This window comes from Neoarius graeffei, chromosome 3 (assembly GCF_027579695.1).
Source record: "Neoarius graeffei isolate fNeoGra1 chromosome 3, fNeoGra1.pri, whole genome shotgun sequence".
In the NCBI taxonomy this organism is placed as follows: Eukaryota; Metazoa; Chordata; class Actinopteri; order Siluriformes; family Ariidae; genus Neoarius; species Neoarius graeffei.
The window spans coordinates 109,544,184-109,562,266 of record NC_083571.1 but is presented as its reverse complement, the minus strand read 5'-3'; the positions used below and the strand labels follow the sequence as shown (position 1 = coordinate 109,562,266).

Genomic DNA, 18,083 nt, shown 5'->3' with positions numbered 1-18,083 from the left:
GATGATATTATGCACTGTAGATGATGATATGTTCAAACTCTTTGCAATTTTACACTGTCGAACTCCTTTCTGATATTGCTCCACTATTTGTCGGTGCAGAATTAGGGGGATTGGTGATCCTCTTCCCATCTTTACTTCTGAGAGCCGCTGCCACTCCAAGATGCTCTTTTTATACCCAGTCATGTTAATGACCTATTGCCAATTGACCTAATGAGTTGCAATTTGGTCCTCCAGCTGTTCCTTTTTTGTACCTTTAATTTTCCAGCCTCTTATTGCCCCTGTCCCAACTTTTTTGAGATGTGTTGCTGTCATGAAATTTCAAATGAGACAATATTTGGCATGAAATTTCAAAATGTCTCACTTTCAACATTTGATATGTTGTCTATGTTCTATTGTGAATACAATATCAGTTTTTGAGATTTGTAAATTATTGCATTCCATTTTTATTTACAATTTGTACTTTGTCCCAACTTTTTTGGAATTGGGGTTGTACTTCACGCAGTACTGCTTTACTCATCCACGAACATGTACTTACAATTCAAGTGTCTTCCTCCATCTTCTTTGCTTAGCTAAAGAGAGAAAATTAATTCAGATGAATGACGAAAACAATGGGAAGGTAGTGTAACAGTAAAAAATTGGAAGAATTAATGTACTCACACATGACACAAACAGCAGAGATTCCCAAAATCAGCACAATCAGTATAACTGACACCGAGATTGCAGCAAGAATATCTGCGTCATCGCTCACCTGAATTAAACTCAGAATTAATAACTGCAACCCGACACTAATCCCAGTGTAATAGTCTCTGTTAATGTCATGCATACTTACAGGCTTCATCTCAGGGTCATTTTCTGAGATCATTGCTGTTGTAACTGAAGTTGAATAAGATTAAATCAAATGAGATACTGATGAAGAGACGTGACGTATAATATTTTAAAAAAAAAATTCTAACTTATTTTGAAAAATAATGTATACAAATAATTCTGCGCGACTTTATGTAACAGAATCTCTCTCAGCTGATCTGAGTACATTCCTGCAACTTTCAAATGCAGTGTTGTGTACTATTCACTTCTGCCTTCACATTATTACCTCTGCCAAGGATGTTTTGTTTTCGGTAGCGTTGGTTTGTTTGTTGGTTTGTCTGTTAGCAACATTACGGAAAAAGTTATGAACGGATTGCTCTGAAATTTTTTCCAGAGGTGTCACTGGGCACAAGTAACAATCCATTAAATTTTGGCGGTGATCCGGATCACCTTCTGGATCCCGGATTTTTTTAAAGGATTCTTGGCGGAGGTCTGCGCTCTCCGAGTGCTTTTCTAATTATTCATCTCATTATCTCTAGCCGCTTTATCCTTCTACAGGGTCGCAAGCAAGCTGGAGCCTATCCCAGCTGACTACGGGCGAAAGGTGGGGTACACCCTGGACAAGTCGCCAGGTCATCACAGGGCTGACACATAGACACAGACAACCATTCACACTCACATTCACACCTACGCTCAATTTAGAGTCACCAGTTAACCTAACCTGCATGTCTTTGGACTGTGGGGGAAACCGGAGCACCCGGAGGAAACCCACGCGGACACGGGGAGAACATGCAAACTCCGCACAGAAAGGCCCTCGCCGGCCACGGGGCTTGAACCCAGGACCTTCTTGCTGTGAGGCGACAGCGCTAACCACTACACCACCGTGCCGCCTTTCTAATTATTATTATTATTATTATTATGTCACCGTGGCCACTATGTCATCGTGTTGTAAGAATGTAAGAACGAGTGTAACAATAACACTGCGCATGTGCATACAGGTGTTCCTATTAAAATGACTGATGTGTGTACAATTTGGTTCGTCGTTCGAAATAAATGGACTAGACTAAAGAAATCACTTTCAGACATGTTTATGCTTATTACCGAGGGAAAGTGTGTTCCTATTTTAAAATATACTCCAGGTTGTCCCCCATTCCTTGCCTTCTTTGGCCAGTGGTCCCATGTGTGATGTAGATGTGATGCACTTAGGAGTTGTTACAGGAAGTTGTCAAAAAGAGTATTGAGACCACTGAGCTCTAGCGCCGGGCCTTTTCCGGGAAATAAGAGTATAATAATAATAATAATAATCCATCTATCCATTGTCTGTATCTGCTTGTCATGTGCAGGGTTTAAATCTCTTTTTACATGATTCTGATGTCAGTGCTCTGATCTAATCAGATCCAATAATCAGTTTTTATTCATTCAGTGGGGAGAAGCCATGGCGAAATGGTTAGAGAAGCAACTTTGGGATCAAAAGGTTGCCAGTTCAATTCCCTGGACCAACAGGAATGGCTGAAGTGCCACTGAACAAGGCAACTAACCTCTATCTGCTGCTCTGGGTGTGTTGTACGTCGCTCTGGATAAGAGCATCTGCTAAATGCCTGTAATGTAACGTGTTTCTATACTGTATGGAGCCTAATATGTGTTCTATTGTCATTTATATGCCCTGAGATTCCCTTTTTGCAAAGTATTGCATATGCTTTATACACTCATTAATGTATCTCCCAGCCTTTTCTTGTTTTCCATCCATCCATCCATCCATCCATCCATCCATTATCTGTAGTTGCTTATCCTGTGCAGGGTTGCGGGCAAGCTGGAGCTTATCCCAGCTAGCTATGGGTGAGAGGCGGGGTACACCCTGGACAAGTCGCCAGATCATCACAGGGCTGACACACAGACACGCAACCATTCACACTCACGTCTACGGTCAATTTAGAGCCACCAATTTTCCTAACCTGCATGTCTTTGGACTGTGGGGGAAACCAGAGCACCCGGAGGAAACCCATGCAGACACAGGGAGAACATGCAAACTCCGCACAGAAAGTCCCCCCGTCGGTCACTGGGCTCGAACCCAGAACGTTCTTGCTGTGAGGCGACAGTGCTAACCACTACAGCACTGTGCTGCTATTATTATTATTATTATTATTATTATTATCCACCCTCCTCTCAGTGCACAGGGGCACAGCACGCTGGTTCGTTCGCCAGAGGTCAACCAGGCCTCTTAGACTTTTTGATCAGATAAGTATTCAGCTGAGGATTTGACGAAGGATGCGTACCGTCCCGAGGAGTCACGATCTTCTGGATCTTTTTCGCACTCATGTTGCATGGGAGTTTGTCTAGCTGGTCTTGGAACCTATACACCTCAATCTCGAGGTCTTTGTACTTGATCTTCTCGGCCTCCCTACTCAGTATGATGTCGTCTCCGGGATGGCCATGTCGATGAACAGGTACATTTTGTTCTTTTTATCCTGGAACATGATATCCAGCCTGTTGGCAGCTATGGTTCGGTCCGTGGGCACTGTCTTATCCCACATTAGACATGCCATGTACAAATCCTGTACTGAAAGCGATGTGACATATTTTCTAATCTGATCATATTCACTACCTTATATTTTCTCCTCGCCAAGAATGTGTAATAGATGATTAACAATTGTCTTCTTTTTCGCCAATGTGCAGTGTTGTAAGACTAATTAAGACATATGGATAAAATTATCGTTAAAGGCAAACATGAAAAAGAAGACATTTTAATGCCGATTATTCAAATACGCGTACATGGTGCAGTAGCATAGCATTTGTTTCATTTGAATCATTCAGTCATTACAGATACACTCACGGTTTCCTTACCTGTATCCTGAGTGATCACATGCTGAGGGGTACGGGTTGTCTCATCATGCGTTGTTACAACAGGTCCTAATAAAATAACAGAATTTGTTCAGCTCTCTTCACAGCTTGGATTCATCATCACTTGCAGTACCAGTCAAAAGTTTGTACATCCCTACTCATTCAGGGTTTTTTTTCTGTATTTTGTATTTTCTACAATTGTAGAACAACACCGAAGACATCAAAATTATGAAATAACATATGGAATTATGTGGGAAACAAAAAAGTGTTCAAAAAAACCCCAAAATATCTTTCATATTTGAGATTCTTCAAAGTAGCCAGCATTGACCTTGAGGACGCTTTAAACACTACTGGCATTATCTTAACCAGCTTCATGAGATTGTCACCTGGAGTGTTTTTCACTTAATAGGTGTGTCTCATCAAAAGTTAATTAGTGCAATTTCTTGCCCTCGTGATGTGTTTGAGATCAAACAGTAAATAGTAAAAAATAAAAATACAGTAAATAGCCCTAAGGGGTGGCACGGTGGTGTAGTGGTTAGTGCTGTCGCCTCACAGCAAGAAGGTCTGGGTTCGAGCCCCGTGGCTGGCGAGGGCTGGCGGAGTTTGCATGTTCTCCCCGTGTCCGCGTGGGTTTCCTCCAGGTGCTCCGGTTTCCCCCACAGTCCAAAGACATGCAGGTTAGGTTAACTGGTGACTCTAAATTGACCGTAGGTGTGAATATGAGTGTGAATGGTTGTCTGTGTCTATGTGTTAGCCCTGTGATGACCTGGCGACTTGTCCAGGGTGTACCCCGCCTTTCGCCCGTAGTCAGCTGGGATAGGCTCCAGCTTGCTTACGACCCTGTAGAACAGGATAAAGCAGCCAGAGATGATGAGATGAGATGAGATAAATAGCCCTATTCAACAGCACAACTGTAGTAATCCATATTATGTCAAGAACTGAACAACTAAGTAAAGAGAAACGACATCCATCATGACTTTAAGACACGAAGAAGTGTCTTTTAATTCATAAAAATAAAGAAAAGAATTAGTAGGTGTGGCCAAACTTTTGACTGGTACTGCACATGCTGCTTTTAATAAAAGTGTCTATTTCATGAGTGATGATGAGGCTATTTGTTCTAAAGCAGCACCATGTAATTTGTTGTTTTTTCCCCCCAGAGTTCTGCACTGCAGGTTGTTAATCTAAAATAAAATACGGTTTTCCTTACCATGTGTAACACTGTGTGCTGTAGTAGATACATATCCCAGAGTGCTCAAGCTCTCTTGTGTTTCTGGGGGAAAAATGAAACAAGGTTGTGCTTGTGCTGATATGAAGGAATGCTGAACACTATATTTTCGTGTCATGAATATTTTCCCTTCCTTGACTGTAACAAAGTATAAAATGAAGACGTCCCAGTAATGACTGTTCTAATACATAAACATGGCACAGGAGCCTAGCATTTGATTTCATTTGAATTATTCTATTATTATACATTCACAAAAAGCAACCATTAAAGGAAAAATCAGGTTGTTGTTTTGTTTTTTAACCTGGGCCCTATTTTCTACGGAAGCCGAGAGAGGCCCTTCATATAATCCCTTTTTTTTTATTCACCTTGTTATCCCGAGATAACGACATAATTAATTCAGGATCTCGAGAAAACAACACAACTAATTCGAGATCTCGAGAAAACAAAACCGTTATTCCGAGATAACGACATAATTAATTCAGGATCTCGAGAAAACAAAACAATTATTCCGTGATCTCGAGAAAACAAAACAATTATTTCATGATCTCGAGTCAACAGCTGAGAAATGGTTCATTCAGGTGCGCCAAGAGACTTGTGATATGCTGACTTTGGGGCTATTTCTCATTCTGTATAGACGCAACTTTGGTCATTAGAATGTCTGGAATAATCAATCACCTAATAAGGCAATATTTTGATCAGGGGTTGACACAGGGAGAGATTGCATTAAGTCTTTTAATAAGGGATAATTTGGGCGGCACGGTGGTGTAGTGGTTAGCGCTGTCGCCTCACAGCAAGAAGGTCCGGGTTTGAGCCCCGTGGCCGGCGAGGGCCTTTCTGTGCGGAGTTTGCATGTTCTCCCCGTGTCCGCGTGGGTTTCCTCCGGGTGCTCCGGTTTCCCCCACAGTCCAAAGACATGCAGGTTAGGTTAACTGGTGACTCTAAATTGACCGTAGGTGTGAATGTGAGTGTGAATGGTTGTCTGTGTCTATGTGTCAGCCCTGTGATGACCTGGCGACTTGTCCAGGGTGTACCCCGCCTTTCGCCCGTAGTCAGCTGGGATAGGCTCCAGCTTGCCTGCGACCCTGTAGAAGGATAAAGCGGCTACAGATAATGAGATGAGATAAGGGATAATTTCAATATTAGTCCGTGGCACCTCTGCAGAAGACTGGCCCGGCTTCGTCTCTACCGACGGAGATACAGTGATCCAGCCGAGATCATGAAATAATTATTTTGTTTTCTCGAGATCACGGAATAATTGTTTTGTTTTCTCGAGATCTTGTAATAACGGTTTAGTTTTCTCGAGATCTCGAATTAGTTGTGTTGTTTTCTCGAGATCCTGAATTAATTATGTCATTATCTTGGGATAAGGTGAATAAAAAAAGATTATATGAAGGGCCTCTCGTGGCTTCCGTAATTTTCTCATCTCTTTTGGTCGAAATATTTACTAGGGACAAAAACGATTGAAATCAGTCCAGTGTTGAGTTAGAAAGCTGTAACTGGCAACCACAAAACACTGTACAGCGTAATTCTACAGGGAAATCATCCATAACAAAGTAAACTGCTTGTTTTGGCTCCTAATGTTATTATACACTCACTGGCCATTTTAATAGGAACTTGTTGATTCTAAGATTCTGCTGTTGCATGCTGAGATGCTTTTCTGCTCACCATGGTTGTAAAGAGTGATTATATGAGTTACTGTATCCTTCCTGGCAGCTCGAACCAGTCTGGCCATTTTCCTCTGACCTCTCTTATTAACTAGGTGTTTGTTTCCACCCACAGAACCAGGCTTGTAGTACTCGAGTCTGACTCGTGGCCTAATTTTAAGGACTCGTGACTTGACTTGGACTTGAGCACTGATGACTCAGACTCGTGCATTAACTGCATTCAGACTCATAAATTGGAGACGAGGATTCATATTTTTTCTTTACTTTTTGTAACATGCCATAATAATTTGCCATAAGATATTTATATCTACATTAATTTTTATACTAATTTTGTCTAAGACAGTGGTTCTCAATCGGGGGGGCGCGCCCCCCTGGTGGGGCGCGGAGGTACTCCAGGGGGGTCGCGAGTAGGCTTCATGTATGGAGGAAAAAAAAAATCTGGGGCTAACAGGCTATAGTAGCTAAGCAGATGCAACACATTTACCCATGTCAAAATGCAGGACATTGGACTATTACATACAAATCAATACTATTATAAAATCTATCATCAATCTATCATAAAATCTTGTGTGTAGGTTCTTTTAAGCCCGTGACGCGAACATGACGCAACGTCACGTGAGTGAGTCTGCATACCGTGGCCACCGTGTGAGTGCTTGCCACACACACACTAGTCTGGTTTCTTGCCGAGTTAACTCGTGCCGACTCTCGCTAGTCTACTATCATCAATCCATCGATACAGCGCAAAACCCAAACAGTCTTTTTAAAGACTACTACCCCACACTGTATTTTTGCTTTCCCCATTTCAGCTCTACCCAAATAATTTGTTGTTTTTGTTGTTTTCTTACTGCTAGTCTACTATGGATAATGCTACTACTGCTGCTACTGCTACTACTACTAATAATAATAATGATAATAATAATAATAATAATAATCTAGCCCAGGGCTATCTATCTATCTATCTATCTATCTATCTATCTATCTATCTATCTATCTATCTATCTATCGGTCGATATAAGGTGCTGTAGGTCGGGTGGCGTCACTGCGGGTGAGTGTGTTTGGGGGGGGGGGATGGGGGCGGGGCGAGAAGAGGGGCCCCCAACTGCAATGAACCAGCTTTGGTGGGGCCCAGGTTGCAAAAGGTTGAGAACCCCTGGTCTAAGAGAATGCACATTCACATGTTCATACGTCATGTTTAGGAACAAACTAACGTTAATGGTGTTAAAATGCCTGGAGAGAACGCCTCTAGGATTGTCCGCTTTGCTGATACAGACTAGGATAAAATGCACTGCTGTGTGTTCCATACAATATGTAGAAGAACTACTGAGGAGACAACGGGGACAACCTCGAACCTCAATTGTCATTTGGCAAGACTCCACGCAGAGAAGGAAGTGGCACGCTATATTCGTTGCTCTGTTGATAGCAAGGCTTATGTCGGACTCGACTCGAAATTTTCTTTAACTTGAACACTGGGGACTCGAGACTGCACTCAGACTCGAGGTTTAGTGACTCGACTCCAAGACTGCACAGAACTGTCACTCATTCGATGTTTTTTGTTTTTCTCACCATTCTGTGTAAACTCTACAGACTGTTGTGTGTGAAAACCCCAGGAGATCAGTTGTTTCTGAAACACTCAAACCAGTCCATCTGGCTCAAACCAACACTCATGCCGCAGTGAAAGAAAGTCACACTGTGAGATCACAATTTTTCCCGTTCTGATGTTTGAACACTGTGAACATTAACTGAAGCTCTTGATTTGTATCTGCATGATTGTATGCATCGTGCTGCTGTCAAGGGATCGGCTGATTACACAACTGCATCAAACAGCAGGTGGATGGATGGGTGTTCCTAATAAAGTGGCCAGTGAATGTAAATGTCTGACAACATGGAAAGGATCTGTACAGAGATACATCTGGGTCTGTTTACCGCAATAGTTGTAAATAAACTGTAGAAAATGACTTCCGACACATTTTTTTCCCCCTTTCTCTTCTTCCAGCAGCACAATATTCAGTGCCTGTAGTCGATTATCACATGGGGTTGTTTTCTGATGTTTACAAAAAGGGAACCTTTCCATGTTGTCAGAAAGTTTAGATGTCATGGTAGGATTATATTGTATAACCATTTTTTGGTTGCCAGTTATAGCATTCTAACTCAAAACTGGACTGATTTCAATCACTTTTGTCCCTTGTAAATATTTGGACAGAACGAGATGGGAAAATAGGGACCAAGTTAAAAAAAAAATACCAGAATTATTATTATTATTATTATTATTATTATTATATTTTATTTATTCATTTATTTATTTTACATAGACCACTGTTTTTCCTACCTTTACGCTCAGTGGTCACATACTCAGGGATGGCAGTTGTTTCAATGTGTGTTGTTAAAATTGGTCCTAACAAAAATAACATGAAAAATATTTGTGCTTTTTAAATCTCAGAATTATATGTAGGTATAATAATAGAAGTGTGATGGTCAGGTGTCCAAAAAGCTTTGGCCATATAGTGCGGCGGCTACAATTATCGACACCTTAACAATCTTTTGGCCGTTGCAAAAGTAGAAAAGACTTTCAATACATAAATTGTGCACGAATAATTACTCAAACTTCCACTGGGAAAAATGAATTGCTTCCTGATTACTTAGCGTATCAGATCAGGTGACGTTGTTCCACAATTATCAACACCTTTGTCCACAGTTATCGACATGGGGGCGGCACAGTGGTGTAGTGGTTAGCGCTGTCGCCTCACAGCAAGAAGGTGCGGGTTCGAGCCCCGTGGCCGGCGAGAGCCTTTCTGTGTGGAGTTTGCATGTTCTCCCCGTGTCCACGTGGGTTTCCTCCGGGTGCTCCAGTTTCCCCCACAGTCCAAAGACATGCAGGTTAGGTTAACTGGTGACTCTAAATTGACCGTAGGTGTGAGTGTGAATGGTTGTCTGTGTCTATGTGTCAGCCCTGTGATGACCTGGCGACTTGTCCAGGGTGTACCCCGCCTTTCGCCCGTAGTCAGCTGGGATAGGCTCCAGCTTGCCTGCGACCCTGTAGAACAGGTTAAAGCGGCTAGAGATAATGAGATGAGATATTTACAGTAAACTGCAAAAAAAAAAAAATTCTGAATGGAATCTGAATATTTGAAGTATCTAATTTTTTATATGCTTGGAATTTAATTCTGGTCTAATTTATTGCAGTCGGATTCCAAATACTCTATAAGCATTCCATTTTGTTATGAATCAGAAAAAAATGATTATAAATCACAGCACTTATATTTTTTAAAGTACTTCATCAACTTCAACAATGTTACACAAAGATCAATCCATAACAGTTGTAAATGTCCCTTAATTCCACAGGGTGTCGATAATGGTGGACACCGGTGAAAGTGATCACTATTATCGACACCTCACGTGACTTCTCAAATGCACGTTTAGATACAAAATGGCGACTGTCAAATGAAAGAGTAAGAAACAAAGTACAACCCCGATTCCAAAAAAGTTGGGAAAAAGTACAAATTGTAAATAAAAACGGAATGCAATGATGTGGAAGTTTCAAAATTCCATATTTTATTCAGAATAGAACATAGATGACATATCAAATGTTTAAACTGAGCAAATGTATCATTTAAAGAGAAAAATTAGGTGATTTTAAATTTCATGACAACAACACATCTCAAAAAAGTTGGGACAAGGCCATGTTTACCACTGTGAGACATCCCCTTTTCTCTTTACAACAGTCTGTAAACGTCTGGGGACTGAGGAGACAAGTTGCTCAAGTTTAGGGATAGGAATGTTAACCCATTCTTGTCTAATGTAGGATTCTAGTTGCTCAACTGTCTTAGGTCTTTTTTGTCGTATCTTCCATTTTATGATGCGCCAAATGTTTTCTATGGGTGAAAGATCTGGACTGCAGGCTGGCCAGTTCAATACCTGGACCCTTCTTCTATGCAGCCATGATGCTGTGGTTTGGCATTGTCATGTTGGAAAATGCAAGGTCTTCCCTGAAAGAGACGTCGTCTGGATGGGAGCATATGTTGCTCTAGAACTTGGATATACCTTTCAGCATTGATGGTGTCTTTCCAGATGTGTAAGCTGCCCATGCCACATGCACTAATGCAACCCCATACCATCAGAGATGCAGGCTTCTGAACTGAGCGCTGATAACAACTTGGGTCGTCCTTCTCCTCTTTAGTCCGAATGACACGGCGTCCCTGATTTCCATAAAGAACTTCAAATTTTGATTCGTCTGACCACAGAACAGTTTTCCACTTTGCCACAGTCCATTTTAAATGAGCCTTGGCCCAGAGAAGACGTCTGCGCTTCTGGATCGTGTTTAGATACGGCTTCTTCTTTGAACTATAGAGTTTTAGCTGGCAACGGCGGATGGCACGGTGAATTGTGTTCACAGATAATGTTCTCTGGAAATATTCCTGAGCCCATTTTGTGATTTCCAATACAGAAGCATGCCTGTATGTGATGCAGTGCCGTCTAAGGGCCCGAAGATCACGGGCACCCAGTATGGTTTTCCAGCCTTGACCCTTACGCACAGAGATTCTTCCAGATTCTCTGAATCTTTCGATGATATTATGCACTGTATATGATGATATGTTCAAACTCTTTGCAATTTTACACTGTCGAACTCCTTTCTGATATTGCTCCACTATTTGTCGGCGCAGAATTAGGGGGATTGGTGATCCTCTTCCCATCTTTACTTCTGAGAGCCGCTGCCACTCCAAGATGCTCTTTTTATACCCAGTCATGTTAATGACCTATTGCCAATTGACCTAATGAGTTGCAATTTGGTCCTCCAGCTGTTCCTTTTTTGTATCTTTAACTTTTCCAGCCTCTTATTGCCCCTGTCCCAACTTTTTTGAGATGTGTTGCTGTCATGAAATTCCAAATGAGCCAATATTTGGCATGAAATTTCAAAATGTCTCACTTTCGACATTTGATATGTTGTCTATGTTCTATTGTGAATACAATATCAGTTTTTGAGATTTGTAAATTATTGCATTCCGTTTTTATTTACAATTTGTGCTTTGTCCCAACTTTTTTGGAATCGGGGTTGTAGGTTTCAACGAGGAGATCATGAAATATCAGTGAATTTGATCAGTAAAAACATGTCCATGATCTTTCCACCATGCTTACCTGTGATGATAACGTCTGGGTTTTCTGAATAATTTCTGATCGCGCTAAAAAAATTCCATCTCTGGTAACAAGCTGTGTCATCAGACGACAAGATCAAAGGGTGAGGGTTGATTAATTAACCAATAATTGTTGTAACTCAAACTGACCTTTGTAAAATTGTTTTTTATTGGTAAATCTGAAAAGGTGTCTATAATTATGGACTGTCGATAATTGTAGCCACCGCTCTAGTATAGTTTGTTGTTTTTTTTCCTCCAAGAAGTCTATGATGCGTGTTTTAATCTAATATAAAATGTATTCTGTCGTACCCTGTGTAGGAATGAGTGTTGTAGTTGTTACATATCCCAGAGTGGTGTAAGTCTGTTCTGTTTCTGGAAAAATGTATAAATATAATAATAAAGCAAAGGAAGGGCTGTGATGATACAAGGAGTGCTGAATGCTATGATTATGGTCATTATAGTAAATATTATGAAGAAGAAGAAAAAAAGAAGATCTTCCAGTGATGACTCTTGTAATACATGTAGAGTTCATTTGAATTATTCTGCCATTACAGATTCATGTAAATTTTAATTGAGACCACTGTTTTTTCTACCTGGATGTTTTGTGGTCACATCGTCGGTGACGGAGGTTGTCTCATCTTGTGTTGTTGAAACAGGTGCTAACAAAATAATGAAATTTTTTGTGATTTCAATTGTCTGAGTTGGTATTCTTTCTGCTTCAGATTAAATGTGCAATATGAGTAATGATGAGGTGCAAACTGGGAGTCAGTGGTTGCTCAAGAAATTCTGTCCAACTGTTTAAAAGGCCCCAGAAGTGCCAAAGACCCAATGCTGGACCGGTGCCCAAAACCATTAACCTCCAAACGCTCAGGTCTGTGTATAGCTTGGATTCTGCTTCACTTGTATGTCACTTTGGATAAAATTGGATCGGTAGATTGTTCACGTAAATAAAAATGCACTTGATGGTAAAGTTGGTTGTTCTAAAGAAGTACCATGTTGTTGTTGTTGGGTTTTTTTTTTCCTCCCAGAATTCTGCACTGCAGGTTTGTAATCTAAGATCAAATGTATGTTGTCTTACCTTTGCTAGGGATCTGTGTTGTAGTTGTTACATATCCCGGAGTGGTATAAGTCTGTTCTGTTTCTGGAAAAGAAATACAACTATAAAGCAAAAGAAGTGCTGTGATGATACAAGGAGTGCTGAATCAGTGTGATATGATTATGGTCATTATAGTAAAATAGTTGTATAGTAAATATTATTAAGAAAAAAAAAACCAAGGCCTTCCAGTGATGACTCTTGTAATACATGTAGAGTTTGTCTGAATTATTCTGCCATTACAGATTCATGAAAATTTTAATTGAGACCACTGTTTTTCCTACCTGGATGCTTCATGGTCACATCTTCGGTGACGGAGGTTGTCTCATGTTGTGTTGTTGAAACAGGTGCTAACAAAATAATGACAGTTTTTTGTGCTTTAAATTGTCCGAGTTTGTATTGTTTCTGCTTCAGATTAAATGTATAATAAGAGTAAGTTCAAACCCCAGAACTGCCAAAGAGCCACTGCTGGATCATTGCCCAAAACCATTAACCTCCAGATGCTCTTTGCAATGCATGCGGCATGGTGGTGTAGTGGTTAGCACGGTCGCCTTGCAGCAAAAAGGTTCTGGGTTCGAACCCAGTGGCCGGCAAGGGCCTTTCTGTGTGGAGTTTGCATGTTCTCCCTGTGTCTGTGTGGGTTTCCTCCAGGTGCTCCGGTTTCCCCCACAATCCAAAGACATGCAGGTTAGGTTGACGTGGGGTGGCCTTGGGCTGAAGTGCCCTTGAGCAAGGTACCTGACCCCTGACTGCTCCCTGGGTGCTCTGGTGTGGCTGCCCACTGCTCTCAGTGTGTGTGTGTGTGTGTTCACTGCTTCAGATGGATTAAATGCAGAGGATGAATTTCACTGTGCTTGAAGTGTGCATGTGACGAATAAAGGTTTCTTCTTCTCAGGGGTGGGTTTCCCAATAACGTTGTACTTTAGGGCTAAAGAGGGAGTTTAAAGACGCTCTTAAGCAACAAATGTTGTCTCTGTATGAGGTTTTCCCAGACTTACTGGAGTTTTTAGAGCTTCTTTGCAATGCATGTCCTCGATATAGGCATCAGTAGTTGCTAAAGGCATTCATATTGTACTTGCAAAAGGCATTAGTAGCTACTAAATCCAGTCGATTAGGTCACATGGTGTTTGTTTTTAACCAAAATACAATGAAATATAAAGTGTTAAAATATGCTAATATATTGTATCGTTGTTAAGCATTACATATATACGGGGGCACGGTACCGGTGGTGTAGTGGTTAGTGCTGTCACTTAACAGCAAGAAGGTCCGGGTTCGAGCCCAGCAACCGATGGGAGCCTTTCTGTGTGGAGTTTGCATGTTCTCCCCGTGTCTGTGTGGGTTTCCTCTGGGTGCTCCGGTTTCCCCCACAGTCCAAAGACATGCAGGTTAGGTTAATTGGTGGCTCTAAATTGACCGTAGGTGTGAATGTGAGTGTGAATGGTTGTTTGTCTCTATGTGTCAGCCCTGTGATGATCTGGCGGCTTGTCCAGGGTGTACCCCACCTCTCAGCCATAGTCAGCTGGGATCGGCTCCAGCCTGCCCGCGACCTTGCACAAGATACAGTGGCATGCAAAAATTTGGGCACCCGTACTGAAAATGTCTGTTATTGTGAATAGTTAAGTGAGCAGAAGATGAACATTTTTTTGTGTATAATTGTGAACAATAGCAAGATAGAATACAATTCCACTTGGCCAATCATCTGGTTCACTGTAGCTCATCTGGTATTGGGAGGAGTGGTCAGAAGATGCCTGTGGACCCTGCATTTAAAGGTCTGGGGGCCAGTGTCTACGGGTCCAACTACATGTTCTGGAAGGCTATTCCATACCCGGACAGCAGTGTGGAGGAAGGTTCTGTCCAGGGTGCAAGTATTAGAGGCTGGGAGGTCCAGGGCATGATCTGGCATAGCTGTGCATAGGCGGGTGGTTCGCCGTCTAAGTTATGGCGGGGGGAGCATATCCGGAGATCCGTAGGGCAGTGGTGGGTGTGCATTTTGAACAGGACTGTAGCAATAGCAACCTGTCTTCTGTGGCCAAGGCTGGGGATGGAGAGTTTTGTGCTAGCAGTGTCCTGGTCCACTCCTATAATCTTTAGGGCCTTCTTCTGTATGTTGTCGAGTAGGCCAAGATGTGTTGGTGAGGCACTCATCCAGCTGAGTGAGGTGTATTCCATGATGCTGCGTACCTGTAGCTTGTAGACAGTTGCTCGGCTCTCTGTGGTGAGTTTACTGGCCAATCTCCTCAGTGCTGCCAGTTTCTGACCTGCCCGTATGGAGATTTTGGTCAGATGTTTCGACCAGGACAGCTATTGTGACCCCCAGGATGTCCAACTCATTGGTCGTGGTCAACCGGTGACCATTAAAGTGCAGGTCCAGTGCAGATGGAGTCCTCTTTCTTGAGAGTGTAACAAACTTACACTTTGATGGCTTGAAAGTGGTCTTCCACTGGTCTCCCCAGATGGCGATTTGTTGGAGATCCTGGTTCAGGCTCGCCTCCACTTTGGCCTTGTCTGCTGGAGATCTGATGCGTGCATACAGGTTTGAGTCGTCAGTGTACATGTACATCTCATTCTCACATACATCAGCCAGGTCGTTGATGAAGATGGAGAAGAGGAGAGGGCCAAGGATCGATCCTTGAGGTACTGAGGCATTGATAGAGTAGGGTTCTGAGGCCTGGCCTGACAGGACCACTCTGATGGATCTGTTCGAGAGGTAGCTTTGGAGCCATTGGAGCAGCTTTCCAGACACTCCTCTCAATAGAGTTTGGCCATCAGACCGTGATGCCACACTTTGTCAAATGCCCCCTGGATGTCCAAGGCTACGACACAGACTTCCTCGCCTGAGTCTAGGGAGTTGATCCACCTCTGGCACAGGATGTTTAGGAGGTCAGCCGTGCTGTGTTCTGGTCTGAATCCAAACTGTCTGTGGGAGATGAGATTGTTTTTGAGAACGTATCTCTGTAGCTGTTGGTTCACTGCTGATTCCATAACCTTGCTGATGACTGAAAGCAGGGATATGGGGCAGTACTTGGACGGGTCCGCTTTTGAGTCTTTCTTGTGCACTGGAGTAACAGAGGCCACCTTCCACTGACTTGGGAAGAGTCCACTTGAAAAGCAGCAGTTAAAGAGGCAACACAGGGGGCTTGCGAGCTCTGCACCACATTCCTTAGGACTCTGGTGGGGATTTCATCTGGCCCAGAAGCTTTGTCCGGTTTGAGTCCTTTCAAGAGCCTCTTGATGTCCTTAGGTTTGAATGTGATGGTGTCGATAGTTCAGGAGATGGATTGCTGGATTTGAGGTGCCGGGGCAGTTGCATCTTGGAGATGGCATTTTTGTACGAATGCCTTGCAGAACACTTCTGACTTTTTGTGGGCAGCAATGTGGGCTGTGTTGTTGTGGATAATGACAGGGATGTCAGAGGTAGCAGCTCTCCCAGAGAGAGAGAGTTAACAAGCCTCCACCATCTCTTGCCGCTCAGGTTATTGCCAGTGAGTTCTTTGGTGAGTTTGGCGTTGTAGTTCCGCTTAGCTTGCTTCTCTTCCTGGTTGAATATGTGTCTGGCATCTGCAAACTGCTGCTTATTGGTGGGTGAGTTGTTGCTTTTAAGCTCTTGAAAGAGATGCCGCTTCTTTCTTGCAGCTCTTTGGCAGTTCTCGTCGAACCATGGTTTGTCTCCTGTTTTTCTGGTGACAGTTTTGTTGGGGATGAACTGTTCCATGGTGGTCTGGATGATTTTTGTGATCTCGGCACATATGCTCTCAGGATCTTCCGCAGAGAATACCTTCCACCAGTCGGTGCCTGAAATGAAGCCTCGCATTCCCCAGTAATTGGCTTTCTCATACTGCCACGCCTTCCTTTTGTATGGCTTATCTCTGTATGCTGGCAGGTCAAGCCTTACTAGGACAGGGTTATGGTCCAATGTTCCCATGTTGGCCAGTGTTGTGGATACAGCTGGAAGGTCAGTCATGATGAGGTCTAGAATCTGGTCACCTCTGGTTGGAGTCATTATGACTTGTTCTAGGCCTAGACAGCTTGCAAGCTCCAGGGCCCGGCAGCCAGCTGCATCAGTTGTTTGACTTCCTAGCCAATCTTCATGATGGACATTAAAATCTCCAACCAGCATGACAGAGTAGGCACCAAATTCAGCCATTGCGGGCAAGGTTTCAGTGTCGATGTAATTGAAGACGTTGGTGCTTGGTGGTCTGTAAACAGCTCCTATGAGTAGCTTCTGGGAGCGTAGAGTGACTGTAAACCACATCAGTTCAAAGCCTTTTGGGTGCATTATGGTGGATGGCAATTCCATGCATGCAAAACACTGCAATTCTGCCCCCTGAAGAGTTTCTATCTCTCCGACAACACATGGTGTATCCTGGAATTGCAATGCACTCAGCTCTGTCCTGTACTGTCTCATCCAGGAATGTCTCTACCACAATAACGATGGTAGGTTCTTTGGCCTTGCACAGGTTAGCCAGTTTGCCAAAGTTTGATCTTAGTCCATGGATGTTAACCTTGATTATTCGCGGTTCTTTATCTCGTAGTCGGTAGACAGTCATAGATCGTTTCCTTCGTGATCTGTCCTGTGGGGGGTTTTCTTTGTACTTTGTAGCAATTGGTTGGAGGTTATGGGGTTGCTAGCCCCTGCATTCTGGACACACTTGAGCAGTGCGGTGGGGGTGTACGCTATACATGACCTGATCTGAAAGCATCAAAAGACTCATAACAGATTGGGTCCAGAAGTGGACCACTCGGCCAAGGGTGGGGTGACCAGCGTTTATCACACCCCTCACTACCCCATAAGGCATAAAGGTAAAGACGACACATTTCTTTTCAGCGTTTTCTGCAAGATTTGTGTATTATTTTTGTTTTGTACAATTGGAGAGTGAAAAAAGAAAAGGAACACCATGCGAAAGTTTGGGCACCCCAATACATTTGAGTTCTCAGGTAACTTTTACCAAGGTTCCAGACCTTAATTAGCTTATTGAGCTATGGCTTGTTCAAATTCTTCGTTAGGAAAGGTCAGATGATGCAGATTTCAAAGCTGTATAAATTCTCTGACTCCTCAAACTTGTCCCTAAAATCAACAGCCATGGGCTCCTCTAAGCAACTCCCTCGCATTCTCATCTCATCATCTCTAGCTGCTTTATCCTGTTCTACAGGGTCGCAGGCAAGCTGGAGCCTATCCCAGCTGACTACGGGCAAAAGGCGGGGTACACCCTGGACAAGTCGCCAGGTCATCACAGGGCTGACACATAGACACAGACAACCATTCACACTCACACCTACGGTCAATTTAGAGTCACCAGTTAACCTAACCTGCATGTCTTTGGACTGTGGGGGAA

General features: G+C 42.9%; 1 protein-coding gene across 11 annotated transcripts in view; it reads right to left on the bottom strand.

The window, feature by feature from the left end:
* The window catches only part of LOC132883829 (hepatitis A virus cellular receptor 1 homolog), a 45,763-nt gene that overhangs the window by 4,441 nt on the left and 23,239 nt on the right, over positions 1-18,083 (bottom strand). For 6 of the 11 annotated variants that reach the window (XM_060917874.1, XM_060917876.1, XM_060917879.1 and 3 more), the window contains 10 exons: positions 13,035-13,100; positions 12,736-12,798; positions 12,251-12,316; positions 11,967-12,029; positions 8,858-8,923; positions 4,850-4,912; positions 3,646-3,711; positions 830-873; positions 658-748; positions 536-569 (listed from right to left, as the gene is read on the bottom strand). In XM_060917874.1, coding sequence (XP_060773857.1) covers positions 536-569; positions 658-748; positions 830-873; positions 3,646-3,711; positions 4,850-4,912; positions 8,858-8,923; positions 11,967-12,029; positions 12,251-12,316; positions 12,736-12,798; positions 13,035-13,100 — 622 coding nt within the window. The remainder of the gene's footprint in view (positions 1-535; positions 570-657; positions 749-829; positions 874-3,645; positions 3,712-4,849; positions 4,913-8,857; positions 8,924-11,966; positions 12,030-12,250; positions 12,317-12,735; positions 12,799-13,034; positions 13,101-18,083) is intronic. The other 5 variants (XM_060917875.1, XM_060917877.1, XM_060917878.1 and 2 more) reach the window with 5 other exon arrangements.